Below are 24,902 nucleotides of genomic sequence, written 5' to 3' on the forward strand. Positions count from 1 at the left end.
ACCACCTGCGGTTACGTCTATTTCTACTTCTGAGGTCCCGGTGACATCGGAAATCCCTCCTCAGTACACTCAAGACATATCACATATAAGGTTCGATTTCGATGCAACCCTCTCAGACTCAGAACGAATAGCAGCACTTGAACGGGTCGTGGCAGAACAATCAAGGGTGAATCTTATCCAGACCCAGGCTATTCAACGCCTAGTTGCAGAGAATCAGATGCAGTCGTCCCTGCTGGTAGAACATGGAAAGATCATAGATGCTCTGAAGGAGTTCTTGGCATCTCAGGGGGAGACGAGCTGTAAAGGCGATGAGTTGAGGACCAAGAGAAGGAATGATAAAGACGATGATCCCAATGCGTCGAAAGATGCAGGTGGTGAGCTACCAAGAACTACTCAAGCTCTTGGAACTTCCACAACTCAGGGGAAGTCGACATCTGCAGTTGGTGGTGATGATGTGGTGGTGGTGGATATAGAAGAGATGGATGATGGTTTGGTTGGTGATGATGATGTATTGCCAAGTGATGTGATAGAAAATATTGGTGGAGATATTGTGATTGATACAGAGATAGGAGAGGGAGAGATAGTTGAGGAAAATATTGAGCATGACATTCCAGAAGTTGAGAAAGCAGATTTGAGTGAACAGATTGGAAGCGATGAGTCTGAATGGGAAGAGCAGCCTAGGTGGAAGGAGGGCTATGCTCGGTGGTTCGTCAAAACGAAGAAACCGGTGGTCCCTACAATGTTTAAGAAGAGTTACAACATTAAAGGCTATGCTGAAGTGAAGAAAGGGATTATTTGCTGGATCTATGATGAGCAGTTGAGGCTCTTCGTGGTTAAAAGGTATGACGGTGTTCAGTATTTTAAAAGACTGTTAATATCGTTGAATACACTGCCGGAATGTGAAGTAAAAGACTTAGCCAGATTGGGGTTAATCAATCGAAGTGACGATAATATGGCTAGAGTCATTGGGAAAATTGTATGGAAAGAAAGTATAAAAGAGAAAAAATTTGAGCTGTTAAAACCACAAAAGGGAAAACTTGTTGAAGACAAGGATAGAGGTTTGAGAGCTGATGGAAAACCTTGGATGATTATGAAATATAAACCGATCTGGTGCCTTAAAGAAGTACCGATGAAACTAATGCCCAAGGATGTGCTTAAAGACCTAAAGTGGTGGTTTGTAGATTGTGAGACAGCTGAGGCAGTGATGGAAGACGAGGATGAACAAGAGGTGCTAAGAGTTTACGATCCGATGCATTTGGTAAACTTATCGCAAGCTGATCTGCAGGTGCTCAATGAGAAGAAAATCTTTTATATTCCTGCTTGGAAAGACGAAGCGAGGAAATATCAAAGAGTTGTCTCTGTTTGTGTTCGAGAAGGAGTGCATGCGTGAAGATACAAGGTTGAAGATTACAAGACACGTGTTTGAAGCTAAAGAGATGAAGCTACTGCCAAGGGGGAGTCTGTTGGTGCATGATGTCAGTAGTTCAGTGTCTAGTGTCTGTAATCGCGTTTGTAATGTTTTATGTTTAGTATAAGCGAAGTTGCTAACAAGTTCGCTGATATGGGCGAACTTGTTAGACAAGCGAAGTTAGTGACAACTTCGCCTGAACATGCCAGGCGAAGTTGTCGTGATTATATAAGCCATCTGTTACGGCTTATTAGTTTATCATTTATTATTCATTCAGTTTTACAGAGAGTATTCGAGAGAGAGAGTCTGTAATCAAGTGATCTTCGTATCACGTGTTTAAGGTTGGTATACAACGTGTTTGATTATCGTATCGTGTGTTAATCGTATTGTTTTCTATACTAGTAACGTCTTACGTAGGGATTCCGCACCTACGTAGAACGCGATATCTCGTGTAGATCCGGCTGGGAACCTACAATCAGAGAAAAAATTTGAAAAAGGTAACTTTGTGTTGAAGAAAGAAGATGAACAGTGAAGGACCATTCGTTTGCTTTGTCTTATATAACCTTACACGTTTCCCGAAGTACTTTTTGTACGAATCAAACGATTCGTTTGAATTCTGCGATAACGAATCAGGCAATTCTTTAACCTAATTCGTTATACCAGAATAATGAACAAGATATGTATTGTAGTTTGATTCGTTAACTATGTATAACGAAGTGTAGGTGATTCGTTACAGAGTGCGGAAGCGAATTAGGTGAGCGAACTAGAAAGTAGTTCGCCAAAGAATCACCTGGTTCGTTATTCATACTTAACGAATTATCTTTTAACGAATTAAAAAGTTTATTTAATTTTAACTTAAATAAATAAATGAATTAAATAATGAATAGATTTAACTTAACAGACTTACCGAGAACCTTTTATCCCGATAATTGAATACTTTAAAAACTTTTCACTTTTATGAAACATAAATTAAATTATTTAAATAATAAATTTGTAAAGGAAAATAGAATATTTTTGGTATTTTTGTAAAAATTTTATAGAATGTGTGTACAAAGAAATATCCGAACCTTTTAAACTTGAACAATCTTTTTGTGTTTTTCTATGATTTTAACAAAAGCAGTACATATTTTTATGTTTTTGTTGAGTTTGAGCAGAGAATCATATTGACCAAATTGCCCTTCCATCACAGTTTTATATTTCAGCAATATTATGACTGGCGTTAAGTCGGTCATTGGTATTGTTGTCCACTTAAATCTAATAACAAACTTTCAAGTGTTTTTGTGATATGATTAATTGGTTCAATTATCGCACAGAATATCAGAAACTATCAGCCTCTAATCTCGGTTCAAGCTTAATTTGATTTTTGCCAAATCACCCCAACTTGACTTAAACTATTATAGTGTTGATCAAAATTTTTGAGCAATGCATCAAGTTTCTTTTACTGTGAGTGAGTATGCACGAGTCCATCTGTCGGCTTACATACATTGTATCCCCTGGGGTCCGTTTCTTAATGGTATTAAGACGCGCGTAAGGGAGGAACAAATGTATGACTAACAGCGGATTTTGATTAAGTCAGTAATTTGGAAATTTGTACTTAGTACAGCAGTGATCAAGTTTAATGACTTTGGGTTTACTCTAAAAGCGAATGAAATATTCGTGCATATGAATACCCAGATGATTAACCCGCATAAAGACTCACAGTGTCCAGAACCTCAAATCTTGTTATTTGCTTTATTTTGATTTTGGATGATCAAACAAGTATAAGGCTTGAGTATGACAGGTTATTACATTTCTGCCATCCTTACCAAGACTTTTCCTAGAGACTAACACCCCTTTCAATTTGGCGTTTCTTTATGTTTGTATCACATACTTTACTCTACTCGGTTGTTTTAAGACCTACCAATGCACCAATGCAATTAAGCGCACAGCCTTTTAAGCTTACTTCTTGCTGGATTTGGAGTCAAGATAATCAATGTACTATCATTTTCTCTTTTTGCTTCAAAAACTCAAAATTTTGAGGAGCATAGAAAATAAAAATAAAGATAAATTTAATCGCCCCAGTTAACTTCAGTCTATAAATAAATGGCTGTTCTATCAATTCAACAAGTGAATAATATGACAAAGACATGCAAGCATGCTTCACAAACTTAAATAACCTACATAATTTTCAGCGAGAAAAATAATCTAAAAACGCAGAACCAGCACAAATAGACTCATAAGAGGAAGTGTATAGGACACGGAAAGTAACGTGAACAACTAATAACAGCTGGCCACTTTTATTACCTGTTAGCCTTACTATCCTTGTACTAAATAGTTCCTTAAGTGATGACGTTTGTGTTTTCCTTTCCAGAATACGATGGCTGGATCTAGGGCAGTTGTTAGAGCAGGAGGCCACACTGGACGTCGTAGCAGGCCTCGTTGTGCCCAACAACCTTCGGTAGAAACAGCTTCCAACACCGGAGCTGAAGGAAGCGCAGCTGGAAGGAACCCTGATAACAATGAAGGGGTTCAACTTGATCCCTTAATCCAAGCAGCTATTGTCCAAGCAGTAGCCACGGCTGTGAAAAACATGAATCCGGAGGGATCTGCTGGAGGCCGTGAAAGAACCGCTGAAGAGCGGGAGGAGGTGGTAGGAAGGATGGTGAATGAGAGAGGGAGGCTTCGAGTGTTGTGAGGTCTGTGAAAGTGGATGATAGGGAGAGGGGCCGAGGTGGTTGCAACTATAAGTCCTTCAAGGGTTGTGACCCGCCGAAGCTGACTGGTTTGGGAGACGCAATCGCTACCCTTCAATGGATAACCGCCATGGATAAAATTATCCGCATTAGCGAGTGTCGTCCCGATCAAGTTGTCGGTTATGCCACCCAATCGTTTGAAGATGAGGCGATGTATTGGTGGGAATCTATTCAGCAGAGAAGAAGTCGAGAGGAAATCAAGGCTATGAGGTGGGAGGATCTGAAAGAACTGGTTATGAAGAAATTTTGTGCTAACGCCGAGGTTGAGTGGGCGGAGATGAAGTTCCTAAACTTGAAAGCTGGGACGATGACACATCGTGAGTACACCACTGAATTCAACCGAATGTCGAGGTTGGTGCCCGATATGGTCAACACTGAGGCGAAGAGAATCAAGTGCTACGTGAGGGGATTGCCACAGAAAATTCGCATGCTGGTCAGGGCAAATAAACCTGCTACTTTTGACTCTGCTATCGAACTCACAGAGATGGTTTATGAGGATCTGGCTGCGGACGATGTTGTGGTGGGGGAATAGAAGAAAGACAAGAAGTGGGTCGCTCCTGTTAAACGACCCGGTACTCAGTTGTGGAACCCTAAGGACAAGAAGCAGAAGGTGTGGGAGAGGAAGACGTGCAAGACGTGTGGGAAAGTGCACGGTGGCGAGTGCAAGTGGGGTACTAGTTCGGATGTGTGTCACAAGTGTGGAAAGGCTCATGGTTGAGAGTGTAGGATTGGGACAAATGCCTGTAATAAGTGTGGGAAGGTGGGGCACTATGCTAATGAGTGTGATGTAAAACCCGCATGCTACAAGTGTGGTAAGACGGGTCATATGGCAAGGGAGTGTACTGATGGTGGAGCTGGAGGTAGTGGGAAGAAAGATGCAGATCAAGCTAGGCCAAGGACAAGGCCTACATGTTGACTCAGGAGCAGGCTAAATAGATTCCGGATGTGGTGACTGGTACGCTTTTAGTAAACGGCATTTCTGCTTCAGTATTATTTGATTCGGGTGTGAATAGAAGTTTCTTAGCTACACCGTTTAGTAAATTAGCTAAAATGAAATGTTGCCGAGTGTCTGAAACTTTTATAGTAGAAACCGCTAGTGACGCTTCGGTTAAAATAATGAGAATGGTTAAAAACTGTAAGATAGAATTAGAGGGACATGAGTTTCCTGTTACCTTGTATGTTATGACCTTAGGAGGGTTCGATGTAGTTTTGGGAATGGATTGGTTGTCTGAGTAAGAAGCTCAGATAGTATGTAAGAGTAGGATGATAAGGTTAAAATCCTTGAATGGTAGTACGGTGACAGTTTATGGTTATAAGGAAAGTTCTTGGCTTAATGTCATTTCGATGATAAAAGCCGAGGGTTTGCTAAGGCGAGGGTGCGGTGCCACCTGGCGTATGTAGTCCACGCTACGGCCGAGACGAAAGAGATGAAAGATATTCCTATCGTGTGCGACTACCCATAAGTATTCCCTGAGGATATTCCGGGGTTGCCACCGGAGCGAGAGATAGAATTCCAGATAGATTAGTACCAGGAGCCCAGCCCGTCACGAAAGCGCCTTACCGTCTAGCACCATCCGAGATGAAAGAACTGATGTCCCAACTGCAAGAACTCCTCGACAAGGGTTTTATTAGACCAAGTGTTTCCCCGGTGGGCGCACCAGTGTTATTCGTGAAGAAGAAGGATGGAAGTATGAGAATGTGCATAGACTATCGCGAGTTGAACAAGCTTACGATAAAGAATAGGTATCATTTTCCAAGGATTGATGATCTGTTTGACCAACTGCAAGGTTCAAGTTGGTTCTCACGAATAGATCTCAGATCAGGCTATCATCAGCTGAAGGTAAAAGAGGCAGACATCCCTAAAACAGTGTTCCGAACGCAATATGGACACTACGAGTTCCTCGCGATGTCATTCGGTCTGACGAATGCTCCCGCAGCATTTATGGACATGATGAATAGGGTGTGTCGGCCGATTTTGGATAAGTCAGTTATCGTCTTCATCGATGATATATTGATTTATTCAAAGAGCGAGTATGATCATGCCGAGCATCTGAGAGAGGTGTTAGAGACTCTGAAGAAATAGAAGTTGTATACTAAGTTTTCGAAATGCGCGTTCTGGTTGCGAGAAGTGCAATTTCTTGGTCACGTGATTAATCCTGAAGGGATTACCGTGGACCCAGTTAAGATTGAGGCAATAACGAATTGGAATACTCCACAGAATCCGACTGATATACGAAGCTTCCTAGGGTTAGCTGGCTACTATAGGAGATTCATCGAAGGTTTCTCCAAGATAGCCGCACCATTAACCTGTATGACCCGAAAGTCGATAGTATTCAGTTGGGGTAAGTTTCAAGAAGAGGCTTTTCAGGAGTTGAAGAAGAGACTCACGCAAGCTCCAATCCTTGATTTACCCGATGGTGACGAGGATTTGGTTGTTTGTACTGATGCTTCGCATCGTGGGTTAGGTTGCGTTTTGATGCAACGAGGAAAGGTGATAGCTTACGTGTCTAGACAGTTGAAAGTCCATGAGAGTACTTATCTGACGCATGATTTAGAGCTAGAAGCAGTAGTGCATGCCTTAAAGATATGGAGGCATTACCTGTATGGTACTAAGTGTACTATTTATACGGATCATAAAAGTTTAAAGTATTTCTTCGAACAGAAAGAGCTGAACATGAGACAGAGGAGGTGGTTGGAGTTGATTAAGGATTACGACTGCGACATTAAGTACTATACTGGTAAAGCTAATGTGGTCGCCGACGCGCTAAGTCGTAAGAACGGGGAAGTCATTGCAACAGTGAAGTCATACCAGTTGATTATGAATTCAAGTCTGTTTGACGAAATCATTAAAGTACAGTCTGAAGTGTTGATAGATGAAGGGCTAGTGAAGAAAGAAAGGATTTTCGGTCAGAAGGACGAGTTGATGGAAAACACTCATGTTGTTAAGACTAGGTTTGATCGTATGTGGATACCACGCCATGGGGATCTCAGAGGTCGAATCTTAGATGAAGCCCATAAGTCAAGATATTCGATTCATCCAGGAACTACGAAGATGTACCAAGATTTGAAAAGAGATTACTGGTGTCTAGGCATGAAGAATGATGTAGTAGATTATGTCAGTAAATGCCTAACTTGCTTGCAAGTCAAAGTAGAACACCAGAAACCTTATGGAAAGATGCAGACTCTAGAGATACCAGAATGGAAATGGGAACACATCACCATGGGTTTCATAACTAAGCTACCACGTACCGCTAAGCATCATGATACCATCTGGGTGATAGTGGACCGTTTGACCAAAAGCGCTAACTTTCTGCCCATACGAGAGGCCATCTCGTCAGAAACGTTAGCAAATTTGTTCATAAAAGAGGTTGTGGCCAAGCATGGAGTGCCGTTATCGATCGTGTCGGATAGAGATACTCGATTCACTTCGAGGTTTTGGAAGAGGTTCCATGAAGCCATGGGAACAAGGTTGAACATCAGTACGGCGTATCATCCTCAAACAGATGGACAGTCTGAAAGGACGATCCAAACCCTTGAGGATATTCTACGTGCTTGCGTTCTAGACTTTGGAGGAAGTTGGGATGATCATCTCCATCTAGCAGAGTTCTCCTATAACAACAGCTACCATTCAAGTATTGGTATGCCACCGTTTGAGATGCTCTACGGTAGACGATGTAGAACCCCGGTATGTTGGGGAGAGATTGGTCAGAAGAAAATGGGAAGTTTGGAGGTGGTTCAAGAAACATCTTCAAAGTTCGATCAGATTAAGGCAAGAATGAAAGCTGCTCAAGACAGACAAAAGTCTTATGCTGATAAGCGGCAACGACCGATTGATTTCAACGTTGGTGACAATGTGATGCTTAAGGTCTTGCCTTGGAAAGGACTTATCCGTTTTAGAAAGAGGGGGGAAGTTGAGTCCGAGGTACATTGGACCGTTTAAAATTATAGATCGTGTAGGTGAAGTGGCTTATAAGCTGGATTTGCCAAAAGAGTTAGAAGGAATTCGTTCAACCTTCCATGTTTCTTATCTGAGAAAATGTCTAGCTGATGACACGTCTCACGTGCCATTAATGGACATTGAGGTTGATGAACAGTTGAATTACATCGAGCAACCGATCGAGATAGTTGACCACAAGGAAAACCAACTTCTTCACAAGGTTATACCTCTAGTGAAGGTGATATGGAAGCATCGCAAGGGTTCAGATGCTACTTGGGCAGCTGAGGATGAGATGAGCAACTTTTTCCCGAATTTGTTTATGTAACAGTTAGGTTTCGGGGACGAAACCTCTTTAAGGAGGGAAGACTTATAACATCTTACGACGAGCCGACACCGTTAAACCGTTTAAATCACGAGATCCGGATGGAATCGGGTATCAACCGAACCTAAGATGAGCTTAGGGATCACCCTAGCTCAGATCCGGATCGAACGGGACGAAAAACGATGAATAACGGTGTAAAATGCGGTAAACCATGTTTTTCCGGCCACCGCCCGGTTTTCCGGCACGGCGGCGCCGGAAAGGCGGCGCATGTGTTTAAGGATGTCAGGGAATGTTCCTGACATTCTCTGACAAACCCTAACCCTAATTCGCTACGGGAGAATAACGAATGAGCTTCAAGTCGTTATGTGGTTCGTTACGGAAGAACCCTCGATTCGTTAGGCCAGTTCGTTATAGAAGAATATCAAACTAGTTGAGCAATTCGCTGTGATTGCTAGTTCGCTATGAAAGACCACTTCGCTATAAGTTCAATTCGTTAAGATGGTCCATAAGTGGTGATTCGTTATGATATAACGAATCAGAACTCCATTCGCTATAGAACTCTAATTCGTTAAAGAACTAAATAACGAATCCGATAAACTGGATAACGAACTAAGTTACAGGATTGGCAGAAATGGTCCCTGGACTTAGAAAAGAATGAATTAATTGCAAGAAAGCCCTTGAACTTTTAAGTAGCAAATTAAATAATGATCCGAAATTCTAATGGAAAATGTGTTAAGGCAGTTAATGGAAATAAAATTTTTCCAAGCTGACCTGGCAGTTCGACCCCAGCCAAGTGCTCTGCCCCTTGGACCCTACTAGGGGCTGCCGCCCCTAGAACCCCGCTGCCAGGGGCGCTGCCCCCGGACCCCCGTTCGTTGTGGGTTATTTAAAGATAGAAATACGATATGAGTGGTAATAGTTAATTGATACATGTGAACATTATACAGTTAGCCGTGCCCAACAGAAGAAAGGAATAACTATTAACGGTGAACGTAACCTACTTCAGGTGAGTTTCTAGCCCCATTCCTTGTTATGTTTTCGGGGCTGTGTGCATACTCGATGTGATTAGTTAATACACTTATCCTAAGTGATAAATGTATGCCATATATGTATTATGTGAATTGTATGAATGATTGCTTGTCGGTACATGAACGATCTTCGGAATTGCATGTACTGTCAGGTAATGGTTTGATGTTATATGTATGTTTCAAGATGAAGAATGAATGATGTATGTGCATACAAAACTTTACGATTATGTATATAGATAGTATGCTAGGGAGGTATGGAAGAAAGGGTACCGGACCCTAATAATATCCGAGGATGGAGGGTACCGGACCCTAATAATATCCGAGGATGGAGGGTACCGGACCCTAATAATATCCGAGGATGGAGGGTACCGGACCCTAATAATATCCGAGGATGAAGGGTGACCGGACCCTAATAATATCCGAGGATGGAGGGTACCGGACCCTAATAATATCCGAGGTATGTAGGGTGAAATGCTCTTTATAACGTGAGGTTAGTTATGAATATAAATATGAAAGAATGATGGACAGGTTAAGTATGTAATGCGTACATTTGGGCACGTATATGTGTATGTAAAGTAAGTTATGTGACTAACTAGAACTCACTCAGCGTAGCTGACTTTTAGTATGCACGCAGGTGAGTAGAATGAGGCAACTGGCTTGAGCGGGGACACATGGCGGTAGAATAAAGAAGCCGGCATTTGAAGATCTACTTGTTATGTTTTGAACTAAAAGACATGTTTAAGTTATGTTTTAAAGACAAGATTATGAATGTTTGTAATGACTGTTGATGTTTTATATTATTCTGCGAAAATTTTAATTAACTCTGATATTCAGAACTGTGTTTATGAGTAAATCCAACACAAGAGTAGGGCTACCAGTAACGGGGCCTTACATATATCCTTCGGGATCGTACGCAAGCGAACGCTCATTTGATGAAGGACTACTTTGACAACACACCTACATTTAACGACGCTATGTTTCGACGTCGTTTTCGGATGTCCAAGCGTTTATTTTTGCGCATCGTTGGAGATATGGAGCGGGAGTATGAGTATAATCAACAGAAACCCGACGCAAGAGGATATTTAGGATTTTCCGCCATCCAAAAGTGTACTTCGGCTCTACGCACCCTCGCATACGGCAACACGACCGATATCAATGACGAGTATTTAAAGATGTCTGAGAAAACAACGAGAGATGCGTTGGAGAATTTTTGCATCGGTAATATTTAAATTATTTGTATTAACTATTGTTTTTAATATAAATATTGTTTAACAATTTATTTGTATAGGGATAATACAATTATACTCTCGTCGTTATCTGAGGATTCCTACTTCAAACGACCTGACTCGCATATACGATGTACACAAAAGCAAACATTCTTTTCCAGGCATGATCGGGAGTATAGATTGCATGCATTGGGAGTGGCCAACTGTCCAACCGCATGGCGAGGTCAATACACTCGTGGTGACCATGGAGTGCCAACGGTTAGTCTTCAAGCCATTTGTTCACACGACCTCTGGATTTGGTCAGCCTACTTCGGCTCTATCGGGTACAACAACGACATAAACGTTCTCAACGCGTCACCCGTGTTAGAGTATTACATCAGCCGTAGCATGCCTGTCTTACCGTTTTATGTCAACGATACCTTCTATCGTCACGGATACTATTTGGGAGATGGGATATATCCCAAGTACTCGATCATCGTCAAGACGTTTCAAGACCCTATCAAAGAAAAAAGAGATTATTTTAAGAAGCAAGAGTCCGCGAGAAAGGATATCGAGAGGTGTTTCGGGGTTCTAAAAAAACGTTTGCATTATGTGAAAAACCCTTGTCGTGTATGGACGTTGGCAAAAATGAGCGATGCCATGTATACGTGTATCATAATATACCAGGAAGCGTTCCAGAACAGTTCCCTGAACCAACCCAAGACCAACGAACGTATAACATTCACTAGCTCACATCAAGTGATATACATAACCAACTGAAGGCGGATTTGGTTCAACACGTGTGGGATAATCGTCCCGTTGAGGACGAAGATGAGGACGGAGAGGAAGACGAAGACGAGGAGGAGGACGAAGACGATGACGGGGACGAAGACGAAGATGAAGACGAATAGATTAGTTTTTTTATTTGTATTTTTATATGTATTTTGTTGTGGTGTGTTTTTTATTATAGTTTATTTTTATTATTTGTGTGTTTTTTTTAGTTTTATGTATTTTTTTGTATTTATTTTTTAATTTTAATACATTTTATTTAATTATTTAAATAAATTGGTTTTTATTTAATTAGTTTAATTATAAAAAGAAAATAATAAAAAAAGACACTGTGGGCCCAACTTTGTAGCCTCTACACCATTACACCCCAAAAAACAAATTCACACCCTTTGATGACTGGGCGCCACGTGTCACAATTCGCCCCCAATTGTAGCCCCCCCACTACACATGGCCTTATAGAATAACTCGACCATATCTTTTATTTTTGTTATTTTATTGTTTTTATTATATTATTTCCATGTCTATATCCTTTTATTTTAGTATATATTGGATGTTAGGGTATTTTTGTTAGTTTTTTATTAAATTCTATTGATAAGAACATTGTTCTTGGAACTTCGGTTCAATTTATTTGTGTTTTGATTAATCATGGTGTCTCGAGCCATTGATCGTGTAATGATGCAGTTTTGGAAGCGATCAATGGATCGAGAAACTCATGGTAATCAAACACGGATAAATTGAAGCGAAGTTCCAAGAACAATGTTCTTATCAATAAATGTACTGATGCAGTATTGGAAGCGAACAATGGCTCAAGACACCATGATTAATCAAAACACAGATAAATTGAACCGAAGTTCCAAGAACAATGTTCTTATCAATAGAACTTAATAAAAAATTCTCTAAATAATAAACGCTAACATCCAATTTATACTAAAATAAAAGGAGATAAACATGGAAATAATATAATAAAAACAATAAAATAACAAAAATAAAAGATATTGTCGATGCTCCTTATAAATACTAATTAGATCGCTCTTCATAGATCAGCACCAAGTTTTAAATCTTGACTAGATATAATATAACAAGTAATAAAAGCCGTGTTCATAGAACTATACATGTTGCAAGAGTTGCATTTACACTTCAAACAACCATAACAAAATTAAGCAGCACTTAAGCAATTCTCCCAGGTACCATATATTGAGCTGAATGTACCACCACCTCTTTGCTGAGCATACTCTGACATAACAGCAGCAGCACATGCATCCCATGTTCTTGCAATTTCTTTAAGTGACATAGGTTGTGAAAGACTTCTCAGACAAATACTGAATCTTGTTTTTGTCTTTGTTGAAATATCCTCAAACTCCTTGCTGCAAAACAACAATGTCAAAAGACAAGAATACATTATGCTTCATTTTTGAAGCCAAATGACTAAAATACACTTAACTACTGACAAAATGTAGCATAAGAGATACCATGAATGATGTTAAAGGTCAAACTCAAACAAACATGACTTCTCACCATATTTACTTGAGCAATATGTTTAATTTTGCACCAAATGACTAAAATGCCCTTTACTAAATCAATACCATCAATGATTGTCAAATGACAAAAATACACTTTACTATCGACAAAATATAGCAAAATTAATACCATAAATGATGTCAAAGGTCAAACACACATGACTTCTCACCTGATTTCTGCAGGGAACTTATCCAAGAGTATCGGAGAACAATTTGGATAATTTGCAGGAACAAGCAACTTCAATGGTTGAATAGGTGACTGCATACAAATTGAAACAATATGTTTATATAAAAAGTCCGCAGGGAACATGAAAAGGATATTGCATATAATCAACATAACATATATTATATACTATGATTACATACCATTTGTGCCGAAGCATACTGTGACTTCAAGTTTGGACCGAGAGCTACAGCACTGAATGAGCATGTGATCATGCTTCCATCTCCACCCTCTGGAACTGCAGCCGGATCAACATCTTCCTCACTAATAGATACCACAGTATCAATGAGCCCCCGGTTGATCTCCTTTATTTCTTCCAAAAGAGCATGATTATACTGTAACAGAAGATGGAATGTTTTAACAAATGGCTTCATTTCAAGCTTCATTTATCATAATAAAAATTTAAAATATAAATAGGATAAGTGCATATAACTATACATACACCGACCAAGTATCACAACAGTATTACTGCTGCCCTAGTATCTATTTGGTTTCGTTGATGTTAATTCTGACCAAAAAAGTCCAGATGACAATATGACCTAAAATACCCGAGGACACAAATACCCTTAATGGTTCTTAATACAGGCCTTTTTATTATTTCCAAAGTTAACGATTCTCAATTCCAACCACTCGTTTGTCACGCACCTGGTACCTCCAAAGAAGATGCACCGATTTCAAATTAAGGGTATTTTTGTAGATTTAGAATTTCCTGGTAAGTTTTTGTCATGACTCACAAAATAGAATTTGAAAATCAAATATTAACAATGTGATTAGGCCTGTAAACGTAAATGGGACATGTTCTTGTTCTCTCGTTTAACTTTAACCAAACAAACGATCGAACATGAACAATTAAACAAACAGGGCTTTGTTGTTTGCATACGCTCGTTAAGAAAATGATCGTGTTCTTGTCCGTTTGTTGATAGCATAAACAAACAGTTCACAAACGTAAACAAACAAACGTAGCTAAAAAAGATTAACGAGCATAACCAAGTGAACACCAGTTAAAAAAACTACTCTAGATACGGTGAGTCTAAGAACTTTCAATGAATATATTAATGAACGTAAAGAATGAACTTATAAAAGCAAACAAACCACCTAGAAACATAAATGAACGATTGTTCACGAACGAGACATGTGTACATATTTGTTAGTTATTAAATTAACAACATAAACGAACTTCCCACCGAACAATTTACAGTTCATTGAACGTTTGGTTCGTTTACATGGCTAAATGTAGTGCCTCATGTAAATGGAAAACTATACGATGGATTCGTAAAATGTTCTAGCAAGTAGCAACTCATAAGTGCGATTAAAATTTCACAAGTGATACGTTAAAGAAAATAGACAGCCCACTGTTAGCACAAGCAAGATATGGTGTGTTAATTGTATTTAGTTAGGGTTTTAGCCCATTTGGTTAGATAGAGCCCATGGGCCTTTTATGGGCTGTTAGCTAGGGTTTAGTTGTGTATATATAGGTGTAGTGGCTTATGTATTAGATACACCTTCAAGTAATAAACATTACTTTCACTACAACCATCTTCTTTACATGGTATCAGAGCTACGGCTCTCGATCCAAACCCTAGCCGCGATCTGACCCGAACCTGAGTCTGACCAGCCGTCACCAGCAGCCTTCAGATCTGAAACAAGCTCCTGCCTTGTTGTTCTGTCCGAGCACTGTTCACGCGAGACTGTTCACCGGCACTGTTCATCGCCGGAAACACTGTTCACACCGGAAAAACACTGTTCACTGCCGGAAAACTACTGTTCACTGACGAGCACTGTTCCCGCGAAATCACTGTTCACCGGCCTGTTCACGCCGGAAACACTGTTCACGCGCGGAAAAACACTGTTCATGCCTGAAAACACTGCTCACTGCCGGGATTTCTGTTCACTGCCGGAAAGTTACTGTTCGCTGCCGGAATTACTGTTCACTGCCGGAAAGTTACTGTTCGCTGCCGGAATTACTGTTCGCTGCCGGGATTAACTGTTCACGACGAGTAACTGTTTACGCCGGAATCTGTTCCTGCCCTCCACCCGCACTTGTTACTGTTCACAGTCAATTTTCAGTTTCGTGTATCACTATGGGCGAAAATACATACATGTATACATTTACTAAAGAGGAGCATGATCTTATTCAACGTTTTCTTACCTCCCAGTTGCCTCATCCTCAAACCAGCTCGGTACATTCAGGTAAACCTTCTAGCCTTGACTTATCATGGGTGATTGATTCTGGAGCCACACATCACATGACTGGGAATCGGGGTATTTTTTCTAGTCTTCAAAATGTTTCCCATGCACCAGTACGTCTTGCCGATGGATCTTCATGTCCCGTTCTCGGCATAGGATCCATCAGTAACTCGGAAAACCTAAAACTATCTTCTATCCAATTTGTTCCTAAATTTCCTACCAGTCTTTGTTCAGTGAGTCAGATTACCAAACAAAACAACTGTTCTGTGACCTTTTACCCAACTCACTGCGTTTTTCATGAACTAGGAACAAATCGGGTAATTGGTACTGGTTTTGAATCAGGAGGTCTCTATCGTATATCCCCGTTTTCGCATCCTGTAGCAAACTTATGTGATTCCGCTGTCAGGGAGGCTCACTGTCGGTTAGGTCATCCCTCTACAGCAGTTCTGAGGCAAATGCGACCAGATTTACCACTTTCGTCTTTTAATTTTCATTGTGAGTCGTGTCAACTTGGTAAACATACCAGGCGTCCCTATCCCCCTAGGGTGCCCAATCGAGTCAGTTCTTGTTTTGAACTGTTGCATTCTGATGTATGGGGTCCTTGCCCTATCAAATCTACGTTGGGTTTTGAATATTTTATTACCTTTATTGATGACTATTCTCGCACTACTTGGGTTTATTTATTGAAATCTCGTAGTGAGGTATTTTCCATATTTCGAGAATTTAATGCATATGTTCAAAACCAATTTAACACCACCACTAAAACTTTATGATCTGATAATGCTAAAGAATATTTTTCCACCGACTTTTCTTCATACTTAAAAACCAACGGCATTATTCATGAATCATCGTGTGCTTATACATCTCAACAAAATGGTGTGTCCGAACGCAAAAATCGTCACATATTGGATGTTGCTCGCACAATCATGATCCAATCACGTGTTCCTCATCGTTTTTGGGGAGATGCCGTTCTCACTGCCACATATCTGATTAACCGCATGCCCTCAACCGTTCTTCATGGTAAAACACCGTTTTCTATACTATTTCCCAACGATGATCCATTTCCTCTCGCACCTAAAGTATTTGGTTGTGTCGCCTATGTTCATGACCATAGTCCAAAAACCATCAAACTTGATCCTCGAGCCATTCGTTGTGTCTTTCTTGGTTACTCACGGGTTCAAAAAGGGTATCGATGCTATAGCCCATCACTTCACCGATACTTTACCAGTGCCGATGTCACTTTTCACGAGTCTCCTTACTTTCCCGAGTGTTCCACTCCTGTTTCTGACCCGTTTCCCGACCTCGATATACCCACATCTCCCTTCATCCCCACCATTCCTGTGTCAATTCCTTTTACCGATCCAATCTCTACTGATTCTGACCCACCGACAGAATCTCCGCCACTGCTTTTCACATATGCTAGGCGGGGTAGGGGTCAAACATCAGCGACTCTTGATTCACAACCTGGCCACGACCCCGAAATACCCTCCGATACTCCGCCTACATCTGAGCAATCCACCCCTCTCACTACTACATCGTTACCCGATCCACCAACCTCTGACACACCTGTTTATGATCCTCCTGGTGCCCCACTTCCCGATATACCTATTTCCTTTCGCAAGGAACCCCGGACATGTACTCGTTACCCAATTCAGGACTATGTTGCCTACACCCACCTATCTCCTGAATCTCATGCGTACACCACTACCCTTGATTCCTACCCGATTCCCAAAAATGTGACGAGCGCTCTCGCTCACCCAGGATGGAGACAGGCTATGGAAGATGAAATCGGGGCTCTAAAGTCCAATCATACATGGGATCTTGAAACACTTCCTAAAGGAAAGCGTATTGTTGGTTGTCGTTGGGTGTTTACGGTTAAACTACACCCGGATGGCTCCCTACACCGCTTAAAGGCTCGGTTGGTTGCAAAAGGGTATTCTCAGGCATATGGCATTGATTACGATGAAACTTTCTCTCCGGTTGCTAAAATGCCATCTGTCCGTATTTGCATCGCTCTTGCTGCCATTAATCATTGGCCGCTCCACCAGCTTGATGTCAAGAACGCCTTTCTTAATGGTGTTCTTGAGGAGGAGGTATATATGGAGCAGCCCCCAGGGTTCGTCGTTGAGGAGGAGGCCTCGAAAGTTTGTAGACTACGTCGTTCTCTATATGGTCTTAAACAGTCTCCCAGAGCATGGTTTGGTCGATTCTCTAGTGTTATGGGACAGTTTGGGATGACGCGGAGTGCCTACGATCACTCTGTCTTCTTTAGACACCAGAAAGGGAAGAGGATTATCGTAGTTGTTTATGTGGATGACATTATAATCACAGGTGATGACGAGGTCGGGATTTCCGAACTCAAGCAGTTTCTTCAGTCTCAGTTTCAGGTAAGCGACTTAGGTCGACTGAGGTATTTCCTTGGCATAGAAGTATCCCGCTCTCCACAAGGAATACTTCTCTCCCAACGAAAGTATGTTCTTGATATGTTAACTGAATGTGGCTTACTGGGTTGTAAACCTGTTGATACACCAATGCTTCCTACAAAGAAACTCCTCCCAAAGGAAGGAGATCCAATGAAAGATCCTGAGCGATACAGACGGCTGGTTGGTAAACTTAATTATTTAACCGTCACACGACCGGATATCTCCTTTACTGTCAGTGTTCTGAGCCAATTTATGGCTACACCATACACCGGTCACTGGGATGCTGCCCTTCGTGTCTTAAGATATCTTAAGACCTCACCTGGCTTGGGCATATTATACTCTGATCAGGGTCATTGTCGTGTAGGTGCCTTCACGGAAGAAGGAGATGGTCGAATATCAGGGTTCTCAGATGCAGATTGGGCAGGTTGTCCAATTTCTCGACGATCTACCACCGGATATTGTGTGTTTGTTGGGGGAAACCTTGTATCATGGAAGAGTAAGAAGCAACACACGGTCTCCCGGTCGAGTGCCGAATCAGAATATAGAGCCATGGCAGATGTAACATCAGAGATGACATGGGTTCGTCGTCTTCTCAGAGAGCTCGGGGTTGTTTCTAATGACTTGATAAGGCTATACTGTGATAATCAGTCAGCTATTCACATAGCCAAGAATCAAGTATTTCATGAGAGGACAAAACATATTGAGGTCGACTGCCACCTTATCAGAGATCAGGTAGTAGGCACACAAATTGATCCTCCTTCCATTCAACCAGTTCATGTGAAGACAAATTTTCAGCTAGCAGACATTCTAACTAAACCGCTCCGGAAAGCTCAGATAGATTTTATTTGTAACAAGTTAGGCATGATTAACATCTATGCTCCAACTTGAGGAGGAGTGTTAATTGTATTTAGTTAGGGTTTTAGCCCATTTGGTTAGATAGAGCCCATGGGCCTTTTATGGGCTGTTAGCTAGGGTTTAGTTGTGTATATATAGGTGTAGTGGCTTATGTATTAGATACACCTTCAAGTAATAAACATTACTTTCACTACAACCATCTTCTTTACATGGTGTAATACAATAATGTTGTAAACAAAGTATTACCTCGGTCCGGGGCCTTTTGATTGAAGAAGATGCAGTTGAATCCAGCTCAGAATTCTCAGAACCATTCAAATAACTATCATTTACACTGCCAGCAGAAGAGACAACATTTAATGGCATTGCACTTGTAAACCTTTTCATTTTCCTTGTGCCATTTGTTCCATCTTGAGTGACAAAATTTCTTGCCTGAAGACGACATTTTGTCATGGCAACTAAATCCTCACCAACTGCAGCTCTCGACCCGTTACCTGGTGCTGACCCTGCAATCCTATCTATCATACTCAGAACGGAATCAATGTCACTAACTGCATCACTCAAAGCTTTTGGTGACATCAATTTTACCTATAAAGAAATGAATTAAAATATGTTAGTCCTATAATTTCATGTTATAAATATATTAAATACACCCTTAAGGGTCTAGGTGGCAGTTTCAACAATTCGACTCATTTACTTATAAATGAGTTAATTTGGGTTATTTTTCAACTCAAATAGGTGCATACTTGCGATTTGAATTTTTTTTCATTTGAAGATATATATATATTATTATTGTAATAATACTATTCTTGTAATCATAAATAACTTGTTGATATTTAGGTCACTCCAGTTTTATATTGTTCCATTGAATATTTTAAAACCCGTAAAGATTGAGTGACATAAGTCACAATTATGAAACTTGGTTAGAAATTAGCATATTTTTTTAAACGCTTACTGAAACAGGTTACTTCAGGTTAAACTTGAAAAAAGTAATCATTACATAGTAACAAAGTTTCATAAATGTTTCATTCCAAACAATATAAAACATGAGTAACCTAACTCGAACAGTGATAAAACTTGATTGGTATTGAGTGACATCTTCCCATTTATATTATTCTTAAAAAAATGAAATAGAATTTGGCCTGTTTTTTCTGTACTAAAATTTGACCTGTTTAAACCCGTTACCAACATTAACCTGCCCATCTTGCCACATCTACTAATGAGTGTATATCATTATATGAACGTGTGCAATTTCTAAACTGACCACTTTGAGTAGGCGTTCTAGAGGCTGTTCTGTAATAGATTTTCCAGCTCCAATTGACGCAACAGCAGCATGGGTTCCATCTGGACTAGTGAACTCCGCAAGTAAAGGGGAAGCAGATATTCCCGGTGTACCAATAGCAACTGCTGAAGATGGTTGTTGATGTCCAATATTCCCGACATTAGATAATGATGGAAATCCATTTATTAACTCCCCTGGTAGAGGAGATGCAGATGATGTTGAAGGAGAAGGTGCAGTAAACGGTGAGTTGGCAGATTTTAACATGTTTGACTGGTCAATCTGAGGAGATGCATTTTGTGACATTTGTGGAGAAGCAGACGAGAGGAGTTGAGGTGAAAATGGAGCACCTGGTTTTAACTGTTGGTGATAAGCAGAGCGTTGATGCTGCTGATAAGCACCTGATTTCATCATACTCATTTGCTGTCTAGGTTTTATGTCACTGACATCATTTATCTGTCCACTCGGTTGCTGTTGCTTTGTTTGTTGGTGAAATTGTTGTTGCTGATGTTGCATGAATTGCTGCTTATGCAGAATTTGTTGCTGCATTTGGCGTTGTTGAAATTGCTTCATTTGCTGGTTTTGAAGCAATTGCTCTTGTTTAATATGTGGATGCTGAAGCATATTTGAGTTCGCCTGTAATGACATCTGGTTTATGTTTACTTGTTGGGACCCACTCACTGTATTTTGTTGTAGAGAGCCACTAGAAACTTGCAGTAACGAGTTCATATTGCTATTTTGACCTGGATCAAGATTAGAACTGGGCTGTATCGAGTTCATCATGTTTTGCTGAACATTTGAACCGCCTGACAAATTTCCCATAATATTTGGTTGCATTGGTGCCATATTACTATGTAAATTTGTCTGAGTTTCGTGTGAGTGAACTTGTGTCAATTGAGAATGTGTTTGTTGTGATTGTTGCATAGATTGCATATGTGCTGGAGGAAGTGCTTGTGCTTGCTGCTGTGGGCCCACAGGTTTACGCTTATTTGAGTTGATGACTTGAATAATATGACCCTCATAAACACCCAGCTTGTCTTTAAAATTGGGCATTATAGCCTGCTTAGGGATTTGTAAGAAATGCATGTAACGCTCCAACATAGTTCTAAACATTTTCAGCTTATCAAGTTGCTCGTTTCTTGGTTGCTGAGGAAGAGAATCGGCCTGCACAGCAAAAGTTCATAAAAGAGAAACCGGAGATTGTCTATAGCAGTATGCTTTTATAAGATGGGTTTGGATCAAGTGCAAATGAAATTAACGTGCTAAACGTGATACATAATTACTCTACTTGATTCTCACGTTTAGCACGTTAATTTAATTTGTATGTTAACTTTCCCCTTTATAAGATAACATACTATCTTTAAATGATTCTATGCATTTTTCGAATTAAAAAATATCCTATTTTGATAAGAACCACTAACTAACCTGCTGCAATTTGCCAAGAATTTTCTGATGCATGTCCTTTAAATCTATTAGATACAGGTCCTTCATTGCTTTTAGCTGCAATCAGAAGAAAACAATTCAGGTATACGATATACATTATTATTACAATGCTATTTAAAATAGAACAATATTAATCCCCAAAACCAAGTATAAGAAAGAAAACGGCAACACTAAAACGATTACAAGCAAAAACTTGGTATACGCTCGACATTTGGTTATAATTTTATTATCAGTAATGATTTTTTTGCTCAAAATGTAATAATTGAAACCAGTGCGAAAATAAGCAAAACTAAAGTCTGGTTTAAAACAATGACGATTTTGTTCAACTCAAAGTGAATTGTTACATCAGATGCTTCCACTGCTCTAAAAGATGAGTAGGTTAATATAGAGCACCTTTTGATACACTTCCTCTTGCCAATCTCCACCATTCGAATTGATCGTCTGAGCTGTCGAATCTAATGATGCTACAGTTAGAAGTTGCATGTGTTAGCTTGTTAAAAATAAAGTTTGAAAAATTAAAACATAAAAATAATAAAAATCCTACCTGATGATGCCTCTGGCATAGTTCTCTGTTGTTGAAATAGTTGTTTCTGCTGATCAATCACATTTTGCTGCTGAAAAACACCTGAAGTTGGAAGCCTATGCTGCATATCGCGTTGCAGCAGATTTGGCTGCTGTTGCTTACCCACCTGTTGATGTAACTGTGTTAATGGTGGTTGAACTTGTGTTGGCAACAAAGTTGCTGAACTGTGATGATTCTGTTGCTGCATTGTCATACTAGATTGCATCATTTGTTGCACCGCATGTTGATTGGCCTGCATGTTGGAGTTACCAGATTGCTGTTGTTGCATGCTAGAAAGATTGTTAAGCTGACCAATTAACTGTTGTTGTGGCTGTTGTACACTTGGTAGCTTATTTCGCTGGCCTATCAACCTCTGCTGCTGCATGTCAGAGTAGTTATTTTGTTGTCCTATTAGCTGGTTTTGTTGCATGTTTGTATTCTGCTGTACTGATTGTACTTGTTGCTGTGTTGGCTGTACTTGCTGCCGTTGTCTTAGAACCGATTGCTGATGGCCCATCAACGGTTGTGATGACTGTGGTACAACAGGCTGTTGAGTTTGCACTGAAGAGAGAGATGTCTGCATCATTGCCGGTTGCATAACAGGTTGTTGAGATGGTTGCAGATGACCTGGCTGTAACAGATTCTGTTGCATTGGGGACTGCTGGAGTTTCTGATTTGCCAGTTGTTGCAACTGCTGCTGCTGATAAATATAATGTGAATTTTGAGTTTGCTGTTGCTGTTGCTGTTGCTTTTGCTGTTGCTGTTGCTGTTGCTGTTGGGGATCAAGTTGTTGTCTTCCTTGTATCTGCTGCCTTTGATTTGCAAAACTACTGGGGCCCATTGTATTTCCTACAGTACTTTGTTGAACACCAGACAGGTTTTGTATGTTCTGCAAGTTTGAACTTTGACCAGCAACATTTGCAATGGTGGATTGCTGTAAACTACTGCCAGGTGGCAATGCAGATGATAAACTAGAAGAGCCTTGCATTCCAGTTGAACCAATATTATCATGCATGCTCTGAGACATCATTTGTTGTCCTGACTGACTACTATTAGATGGCACAGAAATAGGAAGTTGCTGCCCTTGTTGCATCACCTGAGTACCTATCCATTTAGAGAAAATTCAGACAATTTACTAATTTAAATTCCTATTTGTAAAATAAACATTCCAATTCGGATATAATAATGGATGATTATATATTATGAAATACCTGGATCTGAGGGGTTTACACTAGTAGCAGCAGAGCTTGACTGCATGCCGTCTGGCCCGGGATTTTGTGATCTATTTTCCATAGTCAACATCTTCAAGGATATCTTTCGCAAATAATCAGCCTGCAAACCAAATAAAATATATGATGATTTTACGCTCCGTAATACCTTACATTATATGAAAAGGCATTATATCACTTATTTGTTCTAACTTTGAAGTATATGGTTCATTCATAAACAAAGACACTTGCAAATGTTAGTTTTGCACTTTCGTGAAAGAGTCAAAAGATAGGTTACTCTAATAAGTATGTTTATTCAGGTTATTTGGATATGTCGATTTAGTATGAGAAAATTATTAAGGGTTATTTAGTTTCCTAGATTAAGGGTTAGAATTATTGCTTTTGGTGCGCAAGGTTATATTCAATAATAAAGAAAGAGTCATGTTTGGTGTTTAATCATAAAATCCTGGTTATGTTTTTCTTTTCTGTTTAATGATCTTCAGTTTTTGTGTGCATTATCAGATATAGGTCAACAGCAAAATCCTTATTCCACAAAAGCGAAAAGAAAAAACTGAAAACATACATATAACATAAACAACGCAACAAACCTGGCTTGTAGCTGCAGTATAGATCTTTTCTTCAAACCTCATAGCTATTCTCTGAAGTTCCTGTAGTCCCTCATTTCCGGAGAATGGAAGATGCCTCTTCAAGGCCTCCATTCTACACAATATCAACATGTGTCAACCAAAATGATGTAAACATTAGCAATAAACACATAATTTTACAAATGAAAGAGTGCAGAGAGCCAGTCACATCAAGCAATTGACACTCAAGCAGGTTAGCATAATCAAACTCTTAAGATCACAAAAAAATAAGAATACTGTACATACATCTTGTTCACGATCCTTTGCCGTGAATCTGTTTGCAGCTGAGCCCTCCAATTACCAGATTCCATGGAGGGGTCAACAGCAGCACCACTTGCACCCTGAGTAGGCCTCCAATTATCCATCTTGATTTTCAATCCTAATATGAAAAGTAAAAAAGTAACAATAAAAAATAACTTAGCAAAGATAAATGTTCCTTCTTCTGCAGAAGTAGACCTTACTGATAGATATAATACACGATTTTAACACATAGAGTCAAACAGTAATTCCTTACTAGAAAGCATTTAATTTTTTACTTGCATGAAGGTGAAACTATTGATTATCAAACTTAAAAATCACTTTGCATGACAAAATTAGTGCGATAAGAATACAAAGAGACAAGGGGTGTGCAAATTGGTCAAATGTGGCAATCAAATTTGTGTTTTACTGTTTTAGTTAGCAAAATAAGACGTGTTTATAACGTAACAGTCATCAGAATTGATAGGTGAACATACAAGTAACCTTAACCGACAAAAGTACTTATTTGGATGTTTGAAACATAACAATCTAAAACAAATCAATAGAACAGAACACATTCAACATTTAAACAAATCCGTAGATGATCGTGTATAAATGAACCTACAGTATGATCGTGTAAATCAAATTGAAAGAGAGAATAAGATAAAAGGCAGGCGTACAGAGAGATAGATGCGTAATTTAATTATCGATCGGAGTTAGGGTTTAGGTAGGTAGCAATTGGTTGTAATTGATCGGAACAAAAACAACCACAAGTAATAATAATCAAATGTAAGAAATTGAATCAATTAGAGTGATTGGTACCTTGACTCTGTCGCCGGTGAAAGATGATCTCGACTCCGTGGAAACAAACAAATTGGGATTACTTTTCAGGACCCCTAGGAACAA

At 39.8% G+C, this 24,902-nt stretch overlaps 1 protein-coding gene across 2 annotated transcripts; it reads right to left on the reverse strand.

Moving 5' to 3' along the window:
* Positions 1–12,532: 12,532 nt before the first annotated feature.
* Positions 12,533–24,679, reverse strand: LOC143614134 (mediator of RNA polymerase II transcription subunit 15a-like). Of its 2 annotated transcripts, XM_077087726.1 has the most exons (12): positions 24,622–24,679; positions 24,006–24,138; positions 23,724–23,835; positions 23,119–23,239; positions 21,890–23,011; positions 21,739–21,809; positions 21,328–21,402; positions 19,888–21,066; positions 18,873–19,211; positions 13,305–13,496; positions 13,109–13,197; positions 12,533–12,785 (listed from the first exon to the last, which is right to left on the reverse strand). In XM_077087726.1, the coding sequence occupies exons 2-12, from the start codon at positions 24,122–24,124 to the stop codon at positions 12,578–12,580; spliced, it is 3,627 nt and encodes a 1,208-aa protein (XP_076943841.1). In that variant the 5' UTR covers positions 24,125–24,138; positions 24,622–24,679; the 3' UTR covers positions 12,533–12,577. The 2 variants fall into 2 exon arrangements, with proteins under 2 accessions (XP_076943841.1, XP_076943796.1); XM_077087681.1 differs by lacking the exon at positions 24,622–24,679 and having other exon boundaries at positions 24,006–24,532.
* Positions 24,680–24,902: the final 223 nt, after the last annotated feature.

Source organism: Bidens hawaiensis, unplaced genomic scaffold (assembly GCF_021521415.1).
Source record: "Bidens hawaiensis isolate Kalapana, Puna unplaced genomic scaffold, B.hawaiensis_p1.1 tig00000237_1, whole genome shotgun sequence".
In the NCBI taxonomy this organism is placed as follows: Eukaryota; Viridiplantae; Streptophyta; class Magnoliopsida; order Asterales; family Asteraceae; genus Bidens; species Bidens hawaiensis.